The sequence below is a fragment of the Cygnus atratus genome, chromosome 5 (assembly GCF_013377495.2).
Source record: "Cygnus atratus isolate AKBS03 ecotype Queensland, Australia chromosome 5, CAtr_DNAZoo_HiC_assembly, whole genome shotgun sequence".
Lineage (NCBI taxonomy): Eukaryota > Metazoa > Chordata > Aves > Anseriformes > Anatidae > Cygnus > Cygnus atratus.
The window spans coordinates 13,593,970-13,615,151 of record NC_066366.1 but is presented as its reverse complement, the minus strand read 5'-3'; the positions used below and the strand labels follow the sequence as shown (position 1 = coordinate 13,615,151).

Genomic DNA, 21,182 nt, shown 5'->3' with positions numbered 1-21,182 from the left:
GCTAATTGTGTATCTTGAACTAGACAGTGCACCAAGGAAATTTGATACAGGAATAATGAGAAGTGCTGGAAGCAGAGCATATGCTAACACTGAAAACCCAAGCAGCCGTGCTGATGTGTTAGAACTACAGATAAAGATTATCCTTTAATGTATTTTGTAACGTGGAATGTGTTCTGGAGCTTCTTAACTAATTTAAGAAAACAGGAATAATTATTTTTAACTGTGCAATGTTTTCTTCTTGGATGTTCTTCCTATTCAGGTTATTAAGGTTGTTTTGCAAGCCATGAATTCTGACCTGAACTAGAGATACGTGGTCTATATATGTACATATAGCTTGTGGTCTGTTAGAAATGTTGGCTTGATACCTTTTAGCATTATTTGGTGATTTGTAGTTGTATTTTCATTACTGACTTATAACATGGATGTTGCTTTTTCCGTGGTGTGTGTGGATCAAGAAACTTGAATTTCCATTTTTTTCTGCTGCTCAATTTCAGATCATCCCTAAGATTAATTACATAAGGTAGTGGGGAAAAAACACATAGAAATTCAGCCAATAATATAACATCTCTTCTTATGAAATACTGTTTTTTTTTTTCTGTTTCTAGTTTGGTGAGGACTCTTCAACTTCTAGTATGACATCTCTGAATTTCGATCTTGATACAAACCAGACTGATCACGGCCAGTCCTTGCAGTCTTCCCCTGTTGCTCGTTCCATCGTTTCAGTGTGGAGTGTAGAATCCAATAGAGTAAGTGAACAGGATAAGTTTTGCTGCTTCAAAGAGGAGTTTTGAAAGTGTGCATCTCATCTTGTCCTTGTTTGTGTGAAAATTTGTAGCATTTCTTTATTATGCTATGCCTATATGGTTTCTGCATACCAGTTTCCAGTAATTTAAAACTGTACAACAGTGCAGAGGGGGGTGGTTGTTATTCACTACCTTTGCAAAAATCTAGTGCAAGTAAAGCAGTACAGCTGAGTAAAAATAGAAACTGAGATGCTGTTCCAGAAAAGATAAAAAATCATAGTACTGAAGATCTCTACTCTTTTCTTCCTCCAGATTATTCCTTATTTCTTATTAGATTGTTAATTGGAATGTTAAAAATGTTGATCAAATAATCAAAATAATGCCTTTTCCCCTTAGGACAAACAGCATATTCTTTGGCCTCAGCGATCAGAGTGCTTGAAATCTTTCCCCAAAATTCCTGATCCAGAAGAGCTGCCATCTTATTTCCTGCCGCCAGAAAACAGGGGATTCAGGCAAGTGTTGATTTTAAAAACTCACGTTTATAAATTTTGACACAAAGTTTTAATGGCCATTTTCTCTCTGGAGAGGACGGATACAATTAGTAATCAACGGTACAGATGTATTCAGATCTCTTCCTTTGGCTGTCCAAGTGAATGAGTGATTTTCCTTCACTGTTTTTTTGCTGTAACTGTAACAGACCAAATTCCATCCTTGATTTTTTTTTTTTTTTAGTGTAAGGTGAATACATGAAATATCTACAGTGTTACTAAAAGAATGAAGGTTTAAGTGCAGGTATGAACATATTCTAGAGTATATTTTAAGAGAGAGAGAGAAAAAAGTCTGTTCTCTCTATCTAATAAGCATAATTAACTGTTGTAGGTTGTGGACGTCCTCTTAGCTTTAGTTATGTTAATGGCAAGCTGTGTAGACCAGAAAATTAGGAGTGGAAAGCTTTGGATTATTCCTTTGGGACAGAGGTAGAAAACCAGCTTAGTTATGGAATAGCCAACAGTATTTATTATTAAATAGGGTAAAACAAATGTGTCTACGCTGCTTATTTTATGTGGGTCAAGGTAATTTCATAATATTCTATTCACTTAACGTTACAGTTGTTGGTACTTGGGATGCTTTTTTTCTCCTAGTCAGTATGATTCTGGTATTGAGTGTTTGTTAAAGCAGAGGTTCCCATCCACAAATGCCCTGAAGCTTCCTTTGGAAAAACCGTGTTACCTTAAATAGAATGTTCTTTTGAAATAATCTGGCTACTTCTTGATGATGTTTTCAAAATAAAACTTTAGTTTAAAATAATTTTGCATTTTCTTGTCACTTACCTATTTAATCCTGAACTTCATATAGCCCTTGTTAGCATAATATTAGGACCTTCTGTGTCTTAGTCTCTACTGAATAGTTCATTGTTTACAGGTATTATGAGCTTAAAAGTTGGAAATAAAAACCTTATCCATTAATGCTTGTCAAGGGAGGATGGTGCTTGAACTCTTATCATTTCTAGCTCATTTCCAGTCCACAGTGTGAGACTTGTCAGTTGATACATAGCTGATTCTTACATTTATTTATCAGTGACATGCAGCATGTGCTATTGATTTGTCTTGGATCTCTTTACTCCTAGAGTCCAGTCAATCCTAAATACCGCAAGAGAATCTGTTGGGCATGGAGAAACCCAGGCACCAGACTGTTCTTCCATTACCGATGCTCGTAACAATGAATCTCTGTTCCTGCTGGTCAAAGAACTAGACAGTAATCTAGATTTGAAATTTAAGATGCCAGATGATCAAGCAAGACAAGTAAGAGATGCGTTCTCATTGGTTCTCTTCTGTTTTAAATTTCATCTCTTTTTTGCCTTAAAATTCTTATTCAGGACATCAAAGGTTCTGATATTTAAAAGATGACTTGATACCACATGTCGAAAAAAGGAAAGCAAGTGCTTTCTAGTACTTCTGGAGAAAGGGAGAGTTTGTCACTCAGCATAAGGCTATTGTCTGACCTCTTTTAAATGCTTAAATACTGCACATAGAATAAGAAAAATAATTTACTATTTTATTTTAAAACTTCTAAGTCACTTGAAATGATTCTTCATCTTGAGATTTCCAATAACTGCTGTATTCTACCAAGTTGGTAACTTTAGGCTGAGATTAGTCCTTCATATTGCTTTATGTAGATTGGCTGCTTAAATGATGTAAATAATGTGAAAGTGTAATGATTAATTTAGACGTTTTGTCTTTTTTTTAACTAAATTTCAAATCCTTTGAAATTTTACAATATATAGCTACATAGGTCATTCAAGTCTTTTCTCTTTTAAAAATAAAAAAATCTTTTTGTCTAGATCTTGCATTCTCGTATCAACAATCAAACTATTACACAGGAAAATATGGGAGCATTGCTTGATCATGCCATGAAAAAGGTATGTCAAAAACTATAGCATGAGATAAATGAAGAATTCTTGCTTGAGGCTTGTTTCTATACTTTTAATGAAGTCAGTCAGAGATGTTCAAGAAGTAAGGTTATTTGCTGTGCCTGTGAGTGAGATGAAACTAACTTGAAAATCCAGGCTTGTAAGAGAAGCACGGACATAAAGAGAGAAGCCATTTCGTTTAGCTGGGTGTAGTTATTTGTTCTTGTTGTGACTGCAGGACACTGAGCAGCAACACATTAGCTAATCCTGGCAGACATCAATTTAAATGAACAAAGTAACTTGGTAGTGTTTGATCTTTCACCCCTTCTTGCATGTCTGCCTCTTGCTCTTTCTCCTCCTCCCCACTAGCCTGCCCCCGCCCTCCCCACCCCCAAAAAGACAACCAACCCACTGTCAGTCTTCTGTCAGGATAATTAGCACTCTGGGGCAAAGCGTGTACATCTGTATAACACCCTGTAGAATGCCACCTCCATCTTGCGTGGGGCCTTTGAGAGTCATCATAAGTCAAATGACAGGAAGCATTGAGATAGAGGTTGGCTCTTTTTGACATCTCAAGCTGATTATTTCTCTAACTCTCTCGTGTGAGTTGTGTCAAGGCAGTGTATGTATGTACTGGTTTTAGTCTAAAATCAGTACAATTTACTATGTGCATCTGTCTTACACAGAAGTAGAAAAATTAACAGTAGGAGTAGATTCCTGTTGTTATGCTGTTCGGAACAAACCCATATATGTCTAATATCTTACTGTTGCAGTGCATGCATATTTCGTTTTTTACTGTTCTATTCTGTTGCCTTCATGCTAGAAGTCTGAACTTCTTCAGTGTTATGTCACGCCTATTCTGCTAATGATCAGCTTTCTAGAGCACGAATGCCACAGCTGGTATCTTTGTATTGGGAAAGACAAAGTGTTAGTAACTTGCTCAGGGCTTAGTTAAAGGACATTAAGACCTGTGTATGGAGAGTGGTTCAGTGAGGAGTTCAACGCTAATAACATGCAAGTAATGTGTGTGCATTGCAAAATAAGGGTGATAAATAATCTCACAATTATAGGTTATTATGTTGTTATATCCTGTTCATATCTTCCTGTACATCTTGAACCATGGGAAAAGCCCTTCTGTGTGAGGTTGTCTTTAAAATTTTGAAGAAAATCTTTGTATCAGTTAACTTTTTCAACACATTATTTCTGTAATGCCAGCTGTATTGTTAATACAACACTACTGTAAACATCCCTATCTGTTTTGCTTCTTTAATCCTAGCTGCATGTTTCCTATTCACGTGTGGATTTGAGCTTCAGACATGTGGGTTGGAACAAACATTAATTTTAGTTGATGCTTTTATACTTTAAGCTCTTCATATAATTGGGTAGCACTGAAAATATTAAAAAACTAGAACATAAATGTTTCTAAAGCATTTCCATCTGCTCCATCTGAAAGAGGATGTTTTACTTAGCTCTGCCCACTTGACAGGATTTTAAAATGTTGCTATTTTTCCTCTAGGATGAGTGTTTGTTTTTTCTGTTCTAGGTGAAAGAGGAGGAAGGAATATTTAAGGTGTATTTGACGCTTCCTCCATTATTCCACATGCCCTCACTTGTTGCTTGCTGTTTTATAATCTTTAAACGGCATCTCATGCATCATCTTGTCACCTTGTCATCTGTTCACAAAACATAAATAGATAACTAAGAAAAAGCGATTCTGAAACCTTAAATTGACAGTCTTGATGTTGGGTATAGGACGAGGAAGGACATCTAACTAGTGGTTGGAAACTGCCTGACCTTCAAGTTGGTAACATTTTTACATAGAAATGTGTTTGTGTAATTTTAAGGCTCTGAAGTGAGCTAACCATTATCAGTTGCATATTTTAAGGGATTTTGTTGTCATGTCATAAGGCAGACATATGAGTAAAGTTTGTGAGCGACAGCTCCTACTAAATTACAGTGCAGATCAGTTTGTTCAATCTGCTGTGCACTGATAAAACTCAATGTGTGAGTAGAGTGAAGTGTGATGTGTATCTATCTAGTAAGATAGTATGCAAGGGTGAGTTTTGTTTGGTTTTCACCAAACTGAGCACTTCTGTCTCCCTGAGACACCTTTTTTGTGGGTATTTTCAACCTATTCCCTGACTCTCCTATAGCCTGAAGATTCTCTATGGCTTGTGCTTAATGAAGCTGGATTGTACTGGCGTGCAGTTGGAAATAGCACCTTTGCTATCACCTGTTTGCAAAAAGCATTTAATTTGGCTCCACATGAATATCAGGATATCCCTCTGGTCAATCTTGCTAACCTCTTGATTCATTATGGTCTTCATTTGGATGCCAGCAGGCTCTTGCTGCAGGCTTTGGCCATCAATGCCTCTGAGGTAAGATGTTTTTTTGTGTTGGTTCAGTAGTGGCTGTCCTTTCCTATACTCGATTAGGAATGTTATGTATTTGCGTTTACTTACCTGAAGCATGCAGCTCAGCTTCCAACTTGTGGTTTGGATTGGATGTTAGTTTTCATTTGCATTCTTGATCTAGCTTGGTGATGCTGGTTGCTGAGAATGTGGGCACCTGGAACAGAAATGCTTCTGGAATAGATGACAGACTTTTGCTTCCCAAAGCCTGTGTCACCAGTGGCTTCAAGGAATCCAGTCCCGATATTTCGGCAACATTGTCATCTAACAGAGAGATCGTAATGCTGTTGTCATTCTATCTTGATTTTTAAACCCTTTAAATAGCAGACATGTCAGTAAGGTCTTCAACTGTGTGAACATCTTTCTGTGCCACTTGTTTGTTTGTTTTTGCTTTTTCTATATACTGTTTTATTTGTCCCTAGATTTAATGTACATACCTGGATGTGAACCTGTGTTCTAGTTTTTTTGACTTCACCTCCAACCATAGATTTAAAACAGTTTTTGCATTTCTGAATGGTAACATTATAAATGTTTTGTAGATTGTCACCTATCTAAGGGGAAAAGTCACTATATAAGCTGTTTAAACTAGCCAGAGCAGTTGTGAAAAGGAAAGGAGGGGGGAAAAAGAGGTAAAATGAGATGGGACCTGAAGTTAGATTGTTAAATTTGCAGTGCTTCAGTATTAGAAGTTAAATTTGCAATGCTTCAGTAAGAAGCTGAAATAACTTTTTCCTGTGCTTGCACCTCTGTAGTTAGATAAGACAGAGGGCTTACACCTGCCAGGCTACCAGTCACCTAGCACTTAAAGCAAGAAGCAGAATAAGCTTTTTTAATAGAACATTCAGCAACAATTTTGCACTTGTTGGAAAAGAATCTGGCCAATGTGAGTCACAGGTAAAAGTGCAAAAAAAAAATTATGCAAAGAACTACACTTAAGTGACATGCCTTAAGAAGAACAATTGAAAACACAGCCATGAAGGTTAACCTAGGACCACACTGCATGGATTAGGACAACAGTATTGGTGACTTCAACGGTATTGGTGAGTCCTGCCTCATTACAACAGTGCCTGCTCCTATTTTTTCAGGCACTTACAGTCCTGTCGTGATTATTGTTTCAAAAAAAAATTTGGCAGGAAAAATTGTGCTTACATGAAACTTTCTGGAGTACAATGGAAAGTAAATATAAATCAAAATGAATTACAGCTACAGGGAGTTAAGCATGTGCTATGAGAGCAAAAGCTTAAACTTTTGAATCCAGTTGCTCAACTTTTTCTGAATGATGCTTAATAATGCAAGGAGAGTTTGAAAAATCTGATGCTATTGGTCAATCTCCAAATTTTCAGATAATAAACGTAAAATTACCTCAAAAGGGGCGAAAATGACTGCCATGTCACAATGTTATAGTAATTATCTAGTATTTGCCTGCATAAACAGCTTGAGTTAAAGATTTAGGCAAGTATGACACCTCAGTTCTTCTGACAGGTGCTATGTCTAATACTGTAGTGAATTTCTTTGTGTAAGTACAGGATTGTTTTCAGTCAAAGAAAAAGTAATACTTTAGTATGTGCCTGTATTTGCTGATTCAGTTCTAACCAATAAAAAAAGTGTTTATGGTTTGTGCTTTAAAAATACATATTATGTATTATGTGGAGACTGGCCAAAAGCAATGGACAAAAACACTAGGTTTTAAAAAGAACTGAAAATAAATGTACATCCCTAAGCTAGTATGAAATGGGTGTTTTCAGTAACCTCTGTCTGCTCGAGTAAATGCTGAACGTTGTTAACAAATCAAATTTATCTGTACTACTAGAATGGTAGTAATATTTTTATGTTTGTGCTGACTTTTAATCGTTCTAAAATATCCTCAGATGTTTCAGTTTAGTTCTTTATTACTCTGTGCAGTGAGTATTGTTCATGATGGTTCATCTCAGTGTGTATTTAACAGCAGTTTTTGTGTAAAATTGGAATCCTGAATACAACCTTATGTCAGAACAGCTTTGTTTAGCACCAGTGCATCAAGCTGTTAGCTCTCCATTCGAGGAATAGGCAATCCCTATTGAAAAAGTTTACCAAGTTTGGGAGGGTGTGGATTGACAGGGGTTTTTCCTAGTCGGCTTCTATTTTAAATGGTGAACATACTTATGCTGAGGTATATTGCTTTTCTCTTTGTAGCCTCTGACTTTTTTGAGCCTAGGAAATGCTTATCTGGCTCTGAACAACATCAGTGGAGCCCTGCAGGCCTTCAGACATGCACTGGATTTGACTACCAAGTGTCTGGAGTGTGAAAGCAGCCTGAAGATGATCCGTTGTTTGCAGTTTTATCCTTTTCTGTACAACATCACCTCTTCTGTATGCAGCGGTAAGCAACTGCTGAAAGATGAACCACAAATGAAATAGTGTCCTTTTGCCTTGAGTGTTGCACCTGAAATTCCTGATTAGTGTGCTGTTTCTCCAAGGATCCTACCCTTTGCTTTGTAGTGTATTTCCTGTAAGGACCAGGGTTGAGGCACTACTTTTAATGGAAAAGTTATGGTCCATTAAGAAGTGCTTGAGGATGACTTCTTAAATATCTAGAGGGCTACCACTGAGTGCAAATTACTTCCTGGGTATGTCGGTAATACCTTAACAGCCTGATTGATATCTCGTACTGGTAAATGGGGAATGCTGGACGGAATATTTATGGAAGTGCACAGCTGCTACTGCTAGGCTACTCGAGGGCCCCTTTGTACATCCCTTCAAATTTTACAGTTGGATGGATTTGTTTTCTTAAAGCTGAAGAAATTGGTAAAGAGCAGCTCTACCATTTCAGTGTGTTCAGTACTTTGTATGTCATTTTCTAGTATTCAGTCTTTATGGAATAGGCTGTATAATGTCAATGTTATTTTGTTTATATGGGGTCTGTGGTCACTGCTCTTCACTCCCCAAAAATCTGCCAGGAATGTTAACGTAGAACCATAGAACCTAATCTCTCCCAGCTAAAATATTTGAAAATATTTGAGATGCAGTGCTTTGTTGTTAGTGGCTACTTGAATAAGCCCCTTACAAGCACTTACCATGTTTGGTATCCCAAATTTCTCCTAAATTGTCACTAAGGTGTCTTTTCATCTAATCTTTCTTTTGTTTTTAAATGAAAACCTCACTTGACAATAACGCTTTTGATTTTTAGTATTGCAAGGACTTTCTCTGATTTTTTTTTAATGATTTTATTTTATTTATAATTCCACCTCTAGTGGAAAAGCATGGAAAAAACTGCTCTGATTTAACATCTAGAATTACGCTGTCTAAGCACAGACCAGAGGCTATCCATACCTCTCGATATGATATGGATGATTCCAGTGTAGTTGATATTCCAGGACTATGTGGTCAGAATAATACTATCTTTTACGGTCTTCTGCATTTTTGCTGATTGGCAGCACACCAGTTGTACAGATAACTGAATGCTGTTTGGCTAAATGTAGTGTAGGAAGTGGTATTAAGGGCCATCTGGTGGGTCTTTTACTGACTTCCGTAACATCAGCTTGTACACTGCTACCTTTCATCCCTTAACACTGCACTGTCCTTCTCTTAAATATCCCAATACCCCAGGAAGTAGTAGAACTTGAACTTCTCATCACAAGAGTCTCTTTTGCTATTGTGGAAGAAAAAATCAGTGTCTGTTTACTTTTTATTAAGATCTTTTATTAAGATCTTTAAAAAAAAAAAAAAAGTCTGTAACTCACAAAGTTAAAGTTGTTCTAGTCAAACCTCAATGAAAGCAACTCTATTTTGAAATTTAGCCAAAAGAGTAATTTAAAGATACGTTCTGATACAGAACTGAGAAGCTAACAAACAATGGCTGGTTTTGAACCACAAAGTAATCTTTTACAGTTTTCTCTTCTTTTGTGTGCTTTTTTTCCTTAGATCTTATTGTAATACCTAAAAATGTACTCCTGTAGTTTGGCAGAATTTTAGCTTCTGTTTGCGTTAATTCACGATCCAGGATCATTTTGAAGATGACTATCTTCAATGATAATGATGTTCATTTTGAAGATGAGTATCAGTGCATATGCAGTTTAAGAAGTTTGTGTTTCTCAAATGTGAGGAGGAACCCATATGAAAAGAAGTGTTACCCTTCTTTTTTTTGCTAGCATGGCCACAGATTAACAAAGTGACCGTGAATATATTTGTCTGGTAGGTTGTGTTTCTTTATTGTTTATTAAGGAATCTGTAAAGCTGGTAATTCAAAAAAAAAAAAAAAAAAAAAGAGCTGAATATGCCTTAGCATATTCATTTGATCATTGTATGTCAGAATTTTAGTATTTAAGTATTTTACTCTGTATTTTTGCTTTTTCCTGGGACTCTTCCTGTCTTAATATTTCTCTCTCTTCCATTTCTGTCTGTAATACCCTTTAGGTCGTCTTCTATCTGAGTGCAAGAAACCTGAAAGCATGAACCTGACAGTGTAAATGTTCTTTGTTCATTCTTCTGCAGAACATAAAATAAACATGCTGGTTAATTCAACCTTGATAATGATTTGTGGTTTAAATCAAAAATCAGAGTTAGGCAAATCTACCTTTCCATTTTTTATCTTATTTCCATAAGGTTTGGGGAAATGTTTTTCTCCTGCTGTAAACTTCATCAGACTTGGGAGGAAACTTGACAGGCTGTGTGAAAGTGAAGTTGTCTCCAAAACCAGAATTATTTCAAGAATGCATACACAGAACTCACACTTCAATCTTACAAGCATCCTGAAATTTTGGAGTTTTCGGTTCATCCTTCAGACCAAAGAAAACAACTGAAAAGAGATAACTTTGAATTTCTACCTTAAATACTTAATACAAACCTTTGCTAAGATTATTATTAGTACATGCAATTATTCAACCACTTAGTATTCAAAAAAATGCAAACTATATTTAGATGCTAATATTAAATGTTCCCTGTTGCACTTAGAGCATTCCTTAGTATGTTCATATCACATAGACTTGAAAGATTCATAGAGCAACTTGATCTGTTCTTGTTTGGTTCCATGACAGACTGGAATTCACATTTTGACAAGAAGATGCAATCTGAACAATACTTCCACACACCTTTCTGAATGGGACTTTAGATACAGATCTAATGCAGCTCATATGTCAATACTAGGATCAAACGTGTGCTTGACAATCCGAGGATCACCAGTGTGTTAATTTGGGAGATTTTCATGGCCCATAGATCGTGTGTTGCTGCCTGGGGGAACTTGACACTTAGTCCTCTTGTTATGCGCTTGATAGCACGTTGTTAACTGTTTACATCCATCTTCTTTGAGATGTGTCAGAGCTACAGAATAGCCATCCTGCGGTACCTGGTACACTGAAAATTTCACCTAAAAATTGGAATGTCACATGTTGCCTCTTATTAAACTTACTTTGACAAGCATTTCCGTGTGCATGGTACAGTGAATGGAATATAGGATCAGAATTTTGCACTTACAGCCTGGTATTAGATTACAGGGTGTCGTGTATTTCGTATGGGTGAGATTGGAATTTTTTTGAGCATGTTGGGACACTTGCTATTAGTACAGGACTTTGAAAGTGCACTACACTAGTGCTGATTTTTTTATATGCTTACTTTTATGTTCCTGTCTATACTGCTGCCTCATACTGTTTTTTCTAACTGCCTGTTTTAGGCAGAATTTTTTTATTTCAAACCCAAGTCACTTCATGCATATAAGAAGAGCTCGTGCCCTTCGTGTTCTTCTAGACAGGATCTAAATTCAAAATCTTAAACTTATTAATAATTGGTATTCAAAATGTGAAGCATGACATGTTTTAAGCTTCAAGTATCTTTAGTCTTATTACTTGGCAGGGTAGTGCTTTTACAGAAAGCTTCCTGCTGCTCCTCTGGAGGTATAGGCAGTGTGAGTACATTATACATATCTCTGTAATATCAAGATCTCCAAATGCTTCTAAGTAGCAAGTATGTATGTATGTGAAAGCAGCACAGACTTCCTCATATTCTGATTTGGTCCTGTGATGTATTCCACAGTAGCTTAATGATCCACTTTAAGTATGGTTCCAGTGCCCTCTTGTGGTACAAATACCCTATACCACATGAAATCAAAAGTCTTTGTTTACTTCATCTGTTTCCTCTTAAAATAAAACATGGGGAAAAGGTATTTACACTCATAAGTGTATGCATTTCCCTTTCTCCCCCAGCACATAAACTCTTACAAAGCTAATAAGCTTAGACCTTTAAGTAAGTTGACCTGAAAAAGAAAGGTTGACCTGAAAGGTCAGTTTCTCTGCTTGAAATTCTGATAGTATTTTTACAGACAGATTAAATGACTTACTTAAATCAACATCACAATTGAAGCCCCTGACTTTTAACTTAATAGCTACAATCATTTCAAGTTCCCTATAGCAATTTCAGCTACTCAAACACTAAGCAAAAGCACTCCATACAACAAAACAAGCATACATTTCCTTTACAGTAGTGTGTGTTAAAACACAGATGTGAAATACTTGCTCTTTACATTCTTAAACATACCTTTCACTTACTCACTGATCCCCAGCCAGCAATGACTGGTTCCAAGTAAGGGGCTGCTAAATTTTGTTTCTGTTTGCTACAGCATGAGGTCCTTTTAGACATTTTTATCACAGGCATTTTAGCTTTCTTCTTCTCAAACTGCCTTATCTTGCTGCCTCAAGGAATGCTTATCACTCACAGTGTTAGTCCAGAACCTACACTAATTGCATGGGATTCTGACCTGAACACTACCTCATGTTTAAACTTTTTCTTTCTTTGTCTTGTTTATCGCGTAAAGGCAGAATTGTTGAGTGCTCCTGAAACAGACTGCCATGAAATGTTAGTACTCTTATTTATTTGAGTATATTAATGGAAAGGGTTGGGTCTGTGACGATTCATTTCTGTGTTGCTTTTACTGTCTCTCCACTACCTTACAGGAAAGTTCATTGGTGCAAAAGGAATAGTCCCCAAAGTGGGTCTTTTAAACGAGCAGAATTCCGTCAAGCACACAAACTGGTTGTCAGAGCTCTTGGAAACACATCAGGGCAAATGTTTGTGTTATTTAATAACCAGGTAGCACCACAGAGAAAGTGAGTTCTGCCTTAAACAGTAGCAATGCTAAAATAACTGTTGTCATTTGAAATGAAATGTTGAGTTGCTTATTCCCACGCTCTTTCTCTTCCACGTGAGGTCGTTGTCCACCCTGCGAGTTTCACCAGGGAGCTGAATATTGAGCTGGATTCTTTCCCAAATCCCTGGCAACGGAAATCATGCAGCGTCAGGTCGTCTGAAAGATCTGTTGTTGCTGCACAGGTGGAATCTAGGTCACCTTCCCTGGGCTCTGCAATGCTAAAGGAGTAAGAGGAGGTTAAATTGTACTTGCATAGAATGAAAACATCTTGCCTAATGCAGGCAGATGGGAGATACAGCAGAGGAGGACTGCTTTTTGTCCTATTGGAGGCAGACATTTCTAGGTGGTGGAGGTGTCTGAAACTGTCAAACACACCTTGGACTGGGAGATCTTCAAGAAATACTACAAGAGAACGTGCTCTACAGGAATAATGGGACCCAATTTTTCTTTCAATTTTGTGTGAGAGTTTCAGCTCTGCTAGCCCAGTCAGGGAAGAAGCAGTTCCTACCATCCACCTTTGCTGCAATAATCACAGCATTGGTACGGTTTCAGCGCTGGAAGATAGTTAACTAGATATGTTGTTGCCAGAGGATGACACGCTTTTCTAACTTTATAAACTGTTGCATGAAGAAGCACGTTTTCTCTTTGTAGGCTTTCTGATGCTTTTTACTATTTGATTTGGTGCCTGCTGTGTAAATCAGACCTTTCCCTGAAAAGTCTTTGTTTAGCTTCTTGAGTTACTGAAGAAAGTTGAAAGTGAATGATCTTGCCCTGGTAAGAAAGTGAAAAGCCTTGCAAAGTTCACCTGGAAACAAGTCTTTCTTTCCTTTCCACGCTCCATGTATTTTTGTTTTCAAAACTATGCAAAGATATATAGAATCAAAGAATGTAGTGCTACATTAAACATTGCATTTTTAGCTACAACAATATTCCAAAGTCTGCATAGCCCACTGCTCATGCATGCTGTTTCCAAGCTACGCTTGTTGGAAAGCCATTGTGCATCTTAAAAGTTTCTGAGCATGCTCTTTTAAGAATAACCATGCTCCTTAAATGTCATTCTCTTTTGCATTTGTCAAACATGCTAGTGGTGTGGGTGAATTTGGTCTGCAGCCTTCTTTTGTGCTAACATTAGATAGTTTCTGTACATCCTACAAGGTCTGTCTTGCTAGCTTATGTACTTACTCTGCTTATTTACAGCATGCCAGTGCACCTAAAACTGCTCCCAAAAGTCATCAGTCTCACTTTGTACCGTATTTGATTAAGAGCTGTGTACCCGCAATATTTAGTGTTCTGTATTCATTCTGTCTTTTCCCAGGATCAGAAGGCCACAGGCTAGCAGAGGGAGGAGAAGGAAGGCATTGCCTCAGCTGCAGGAGAGCTAAGGAGACAGAGATAGCATGATGGAGAGAGAGTTCAGCAAGAGTTTACTGATGCAAAACTATTAATGTATAAAGGAAAAGTAGTACAGGATTAGACTAAATATAGTGTGACAATTCCCATTTTTATCTGCCTTTATAGTGCAAATGATTCTTCATGATACATATCTGGATCTTTCAATTACTTCAGCAAACATATGTAATAGGAGGATCATCAGGGTTTAGAATGGAAGTGAGAAGGTTCTCCTTCTGTCTTAACGTTTCTCTGCAATGCTCCTGGTGCATTTTTGTAGAGTACATTGGTACATTGTTTGAATGTAGAGAAAATGACACACTTGCTATTTTCTGTCTTCATCTTCTTTTAGGAGGCTGCTTTTGCCAGTGGTGATTTTTTGCATATAGCTGCTAAAATTTCGTACTAATCCTGCATGGTGTGCTCTCCTCAGAGCTGGACCTTTTTAAAAAGGTCCAACAACTGCATATGTTTGATGGGCTTGTATTTGTACAAACAACTTTGTAGTTAATCTGTGCAGACTGAATTAGTGATTTGGTTAAAGCATGTTTGGAAGAGAAAGAACGTGTGGCCCCCACGTATGGGCGAGCTGACAGTACGTTGTTTGGTCTCAGTAACAACTTGCCAAGACCTTGAAAGCTGTGCTCACTTCGCTTGAATCTGAGAACTTGTAAAGTGGTGATGTGTAGCCTCAGCCTGTAATGAGTCATGTTGAGATTGTCTCAAAGCAGCATGCAATGCCATGTGCTCAGATTAAAATGAGCACTGCATGCTGAGCCATGGAGTGCCAGGCACTTAACTACCCCTGATCTGTCTACTTTATTGATTTGTTTTTCCTTTTAAGGCTGGTTGCCTGGTTCATGTGAGAATCTGCTGTGCTCTGACTGTCCTCAAAGCTTGAAATATATCATCCATTCTGGCTACTAGTGACTGAAACTAGGACAATTCGAAGTTTCCCTAGAGGAAGGGATAGATGCTTCTTGAACGCAGCAGTTTTGGAGAGATAGGAAGTTCTTCCAAAAATCCATGTGTTTTTGCAGGGGCTGTTGTATAGCTTTGTACAACACTGGCAGCAGGAGGAGAGTATTTTCCTCTTGAATCCTAAACTAGGGTGATTGGCAGTATTCTTGCCTGACCTAACCTTCAGCAGGGGTTCCCTACCTGGGCTGTAGAAAAGGCTAATCCAGATTTTGATTGTTTTTCATTGCTCCCTCAAAACTAGGATTGATTTTTGTCTTATTTTATCTACAGGAACAACTCCGCTCTTTAATGGTATTGTGTAAAATGTAGCCCATCAGACAAACAACTAAGCACTTAAAAGCTATCTTAGATGAGTAAGGGGCATACCTACCTGGCTAGTTAACACATTCTTTTGCTGTTTGTGACAGTGTCTCTTTGTTTTGGTATTCAATTAGGAGGAATATTGCTCAAATATTTGTCCCAAACAAATCTAACAATTGTTGTGGATCAATTTTGACTGTTAATCTGCTCTGGCTCAGCAGTATAATATACTGAAGAGATACACAGATGAACGTAAAACAAAGCCTATCAAAAATATTTTCTTTAAAAATATACAAAATCAGATCGCTGCAGAATACCGTTTAAATTCACCCATATAGCACAAACCTTACAGACAACTGTGGTGAAAAGCTACACAGATAAGGTCATTACTTGGCTTCCTAGCGTCTCTGTGTATGTTGAGAGAAATGGAAAGTTAGCTAACTCCATTGTGTTAGCTGTTGTAGGGTTTGTTTTTCATGAATGGGCTACTTTTGTATTTAGCCCCTTTTAAACTTGAGTCCTGCAGAATATTTAATGTTTAGCATAGGAGGAGGTATGGGGCTTATGATGGAGGGAAGATAATAAAAAAAAAAAAAAAAAAGGCAAAACAAACATGGGACACTGTTGCCTTTACTTTCATAGTGGTACTTAGAGCAAGAATTCCCATGGCTTAATCAGAAACATATTTCTGAAGTGTATTGTGTGAAGTCAAGGAACCAAATACTAGCCATTCAATCTTCACAGCATATATTATACTGTAATCCAGTGTAGGCGGGTATTTAATGTTAAGAAATTACTAAGTAGGTATTTTATCAGATGTTAAGGGGGGAAAAAAAATCAAGCATGCTGGAGGAGTCATTGAGGACAAGCCTTTGTCTTTGAAATTTATGTGTGCTTGTTTATCTTGCTTTCTTTCTGTCTTTCTCCAGAACAAAAACTTTAAAAAAAAAAAAAAAAATCTTTGAGGCACAAACTGAAATTCAGGCTGGAGTGCTGCTTACCTTGCTGCGCTATATGTAGTCCCAGAGTACCCTGAAAGAGACATTTCTAGTCTATCTTATCTGCTGGCAGGATTTGAGAATTTAAATTCAGATGTTTCTATGTTTTGGGCACTGTTCCTAGGCATCACAAAGCAAGTTATTGCTTCTAGACACGTGTCGTAATAAAACAACCTCCTATTGTAGCAGGTGGCGACGAAGGAGGACAGTGAAGGCTTCAGATAGTCAACCTCCTTGATTTTCCCCTCCCTGTTTTTAATTATGGAACAGATGTTTTGGGGGTTGTTTGTTCTGTTGTGGTTTTTTTTGCTTTGTTTTGTTTTAAGATTTCTATGCTGCTATACAGTATTGCTGAATTCAGAAAGTTTTGCGTGCATGTCCCTTATTAACCTGCACTGTGTTCACATTTAAATAGGTTTATCTGCCTCTTTTTTTCATGTTTTATTTATCGCTTCCTAATATTTCATAAGGAGAAATTTTTTTGTCAGTCTGCATCAGGGACTAGTCTGTTACACAATGCTGAGGCATTTCTGTCTGTTAATATGAACAAGAAATCTGGCTATAAATGGTTGGCATCTGTGTTTTAAAAGGTTTAATCACAACTGCTGTAATGAGACATAGATAATCTTTAAATCTATAGCTAAGCCAATTTAGAGGCATCTTTTTGGCTACAAATCACATTAAAAACTATTTCCCTACAAGTGAGAACAGTTGTTTTACAATATAATCCTCTTAACTGAAAACCTGTTGTTGGAATAAATAATGAAAGAATGAACTCTTGTATGCTTCATTTTGTGTGCTTAAGTCTAAATTTTGACCATGCAAATCATACTGTTGTTTGCTATGCACCAAACCAAAGCTTGTTATGTAGTGAACTCGTATGCCTACTTGCTTTCGAGTGTGCCCCTCATCATCTTTGAAGAAGTTGCCACTGGCTGCTCATCTAAGGGAGGAATTTAAGATGAGGTAGGAATGTATGAAAACTTTTAAAATGCTTGATATTACTTTTCATTATTCATGGTCTTTAATTCTTTGGTTAGAAAAATGTCGTGCCGTATGCCCCTGAAAATGTTTGTTGTTGTTGTTTTGTTTGTGGTTTTTGTTGTTTCATTTGTTTTTGTCTTGTAACCTTTAGTTTTGCAAAGGAGGGTTTATATTAAAGGAAAAATGCTGAAAATGAGCAGTGCTTTCATGTGGGGAGAAAACATACCAAAATCTTGGTCTAAATTTTAGGGCACTACAGTCATCATTCTCTTCCAGTAAAAATACTTGAAGCTTGAGAGGGAACTTAATACACTCTGTCCTTTGTTATTCAAAAAGAATAGCTATGATGGTGTGAGGGCAGCAGATGTGATTTTTAGTGATTACCCAGTGCATTACAACTGTAAAAGATATTGGAGGTACATTTGTATTATTATTACAAAGCCTAGTCGTGCTTTGAAACTACTGGTCAAGTTACTGGCTTCAGGGAGAGCAAGACTCACCTCTGGGTGGGCTGGCTTGCTTTTAGAGTCTGCAGCAAGGCTTCTGTGTTCTGCTTCTGCAGATGTAGCCTGTCCTTTTGCTTTGTATCTTTTCCAAGCCCTGGAGTACACAGCGAACATCTCAAAAGACTTCTGTATTTCTCCTCAGTTAAGTATAGACCTATCAAACGTTCACATGTCAGTAGTGCGTAGCGAGGTAATTGTAATTAAGAACTTCTACTTTTCTTCTGTCTTTAATTCCCTGCTCCAATTGTCACTATTAATCATTTTCACTAAAAAGAAACTGAGAACTCCTTTGTTATGTTTCGTTATTTTTACACTCCTGTGTGTGGTAAGCACAAAATTTGCTTTGATACTGCTTCTGGAGTGTAGTTCAGTCCTGCAGTTCGAGCAGCTCTGGCAGGTTCCTGATGACAGTCTTGTTCCGTCAGAAGTGGTTTGCAGTTTCCACTTTCAAAGCTCAATTACGTGATTTTATTTTTTGAAGTGTAAATATGTATTTTTCTGTAATTAGAAAGAAAGCAAAACAGTACGAAAAGGAAGGCATGAACTTCAGAGCAAAAAAAATCTTAATAAAAGCACAATAAGTTATAATTAAAGTGAGCAGAGCAGCAAGATCTGCTAAAGATAGGTCTCTTTTTTAGTTTCTGCTCATGCTATTGCTTTTAAAAGTAATCTTAAAATAACTGGCATGTTTTTTCCCCCTAGCAAATGTGTAATTCTAAAGAATGTTAATTTCTTTTGCAACCAAATATCCACTCATATGTGATCAGAATAACACGGTGGTTGTTAATAGCTTACAAGATCTTTACAAAATGATCTGTTCACCTTGAAACGTCAAGGTAATTGGGATGTGTGGTGTGTAATCACCAGAGTTAACATTGCTGTGAAAGTCAAAGCCCACGTTTTAGATGTTGTCTGAAGGATGGTCCCTCAAACAGCATTTCCCCATAACACTGCCCTGGCTTTCTGGAGGTGATATTGCAGCGAAGTCACCAGTGAAGTGGTGCAGGACGTTAAGACAGTTCCTCACATGCTAGTTTGGCACACGTTTTGGTGACAGATCCCAGTAGTTTTAGATACATGAAGGCTTCTGGTAGGTGAGTTTATTAATTCCAGATTATTTTTGTAAGTTTTGGTGAATTGTATTGCCTGGGACTCGAAGCACTGAACAGGACTTGTCCTGTAAAAGTGATAGGTGACAGTTTCTTCAGTTCAATTTCTCTAATGGATATATTTTAGTCTAATTATAAATAGGTAGTATCACCCAAGCAGCAAGCACCCCCAAAATTTTCACGTGATTTAATAAGTGTATTAATTATTATTCATGTTCATAGCTAAAGTGATAATATACTACCCTCTTTAATTGTTTGACTCGTCTTTTTGCATCTGCATAAGCAGTGACTAGCAAAAGTAAAAAGAAAACTACTTATTGGTGCGCTGCACTGGAAATGTCTATAGATGAGGCTATTCACCTGCATTCAGGGAATCAAACCTCTCTCCATTGAGCTCAGTGATACTTCATTCCTGCTACTGGAAAAAAAAAAAAAAAAAAAAGCTTTACTAAACTTCATTTGGAGGAATAACAGGTTTGAGTGTGCTCCAGAAAACAAGTGTGAATTCAAACTTCTTGCTTTGTTTTTTTGTTTTGTTTTTTTTTTAGCTTTACTAGCTGTAGTAGGTACTAAAGCTTTGGTGGAAATTCAAGAGGGGTCCTGAAAACCAAGCAGATGGTTAATATTAGATGGAAAGGCAGATCTAGCAGAGCTTTTCTGGATTTAGAGTGTAAGGCGCGCACACACACCCTTCCCCCCCATGACAGGGGGGTTGGAGCTAAATGATATTTAAGGTCCCTTCCAACCCAAACCGTTCAACGATTCTATGCTGTGGTAGCTGTCCAAGTGCTTTCACATTGGCCCAAAAAATTACAGGCTAAAATGACGTGAGAGGTAGAGACCTTTTAATATATAATAGAGTTTTCTGCTTTTCATCTTTAGAAACACCGGGCTTCCGTCTAGAGTCTGTATTTGTTTTTTCTAACCAGTGGATATGCTGTATAGCTTAGGAACTTTTCTCACTTTTTCCTTCCAGTTTTTACATTAAACGGACACAAACTATTTGTCTCATTTCCTTCAGTTGAATAAAGGTGCAGAAAGCCACATATGTGTTGTGTCCTGTCTCTAGCATCGTTGTTCCATTGACTGGACCAGAGTAACTAGGTCTTGTAATACCTCAAGGTAGAACAGAGGTTGATCCTCTGTTTTTATCTGAACTTTCTTAGCTCTTTCCAATGAACAGGAAAGAGTTATAGCAGCTGCTCCCAGAAAACAAACGAGCAGGAAAGTGATCCTTCTTTAGCAAGTTTTCAGGATGGAGTAAGCTGAATTGATCAGCTACTGTGAAGTAGTTGTAGACTTTAAATTTTGTACCTGTAATCACTATGTCAGGACTTTACAGCCAAAATTCATGTGCGCATTTGGATAACCAGAATATATGTGAATAAATCCTATTTAGCTGAGCATTTCTAGGGTTGCAGTTGCTGTTGTCCTTCACACAGCTAGTGTGCACTAAGTATTGAAATGACGCAAGCAATGCTTTGCCGCCGGGGAATGTTTCTGGAGTGTAGGGATGCATTGTTCCCTTGGTCTGACACTCGTACCTGGTGTTCTTCCCAGTTGTTCTCCAGGCACGCAGCTGATACAAGCTGTAAAATTCTGATTTGCAATGTTTTGGTACCACCAGATTCATGGTAAGCTCATCAAAGATATTAAACTTCCATTGTCTTTTCTACCGGCTTTTTTTTTTTCTCCTGTGACATCAGGCAACTGGAAGCAGTAATTTGGAAAAATTAGGCCACTCAGGTTTCTACATATAGCAGCTCTCAGATCCCAAGAAAGCCAGCGCTCCCATCATCTGTTTTTAGCTGTCAGTGTTTGTAAATTAATAATAACAAGGTTAGTCTTAAGTAGAATTTTAAGTGTCTGCATCTTTTTTTCCTCCTGCTTGCTATTTCCAGCTTTTTTCTCATTTTGGTGTTTTTTATCTCGATTAAAAATAGTTGACTGTATTTCAGCCCCTTTGCTACCCCCCACGCGCACACACGCGTACACACACCTCAGTGATGAGCTGACCTTCAGCAAAGGGAATGGTGGTCATCGCATTGCTGGGAAGCACCTGACTTGCATCAAAATCAGGCTGGTTTTGATGTCAGGCAGAAGGACTAGTTTCATCTTCAGGGTTCTGTGCACACCATTCTTCATGAATTAACCATGAGGATCTCCATATATTGAAGAGATTTTTTTTTAATGAAACCAATTAATTTTTTATTGACAGCATGGGGGGGAGGTAAGGA

General features: G+C 37.5%; 1 protein-coding gene across 1 annotated transcript in view; it reads left to right on the top strand.

Moving 5' to 3' along the window:
- The window catches only part of TTC17 (tetratricopeptide repeat domain 17), a 59,228-nt gene that overhangs the window by 22,799 nt on the left and 15,247 nt on the right, over nt 1–21,182 (top strand). Inside the window, exons 11-16 of the mRNA XM_035552148.2 lie at nt 606–746; nt 1,140–1,255; nt 2,371–2,545; nt 3,085–3,162; nt 5,307–5,531; nt 7,737–7,923. Of these exons, the coding sequence (XP_035408041.1) occupies nt 606–746; nt 1,140–1,255; nt 2,371–2,545; nt 3,085–3,162; nt 5,307–5,531; nt 7,737–7,923 (922 nt within the window). The remainder of the gene's footprint in view (nt 1–605; nt 747–1,139; nt 1,256–2,370; nt 2,546–3,084; nt 3,163–5,306; nt 5,532–7,736; nt 7,924–21,182) is intronic.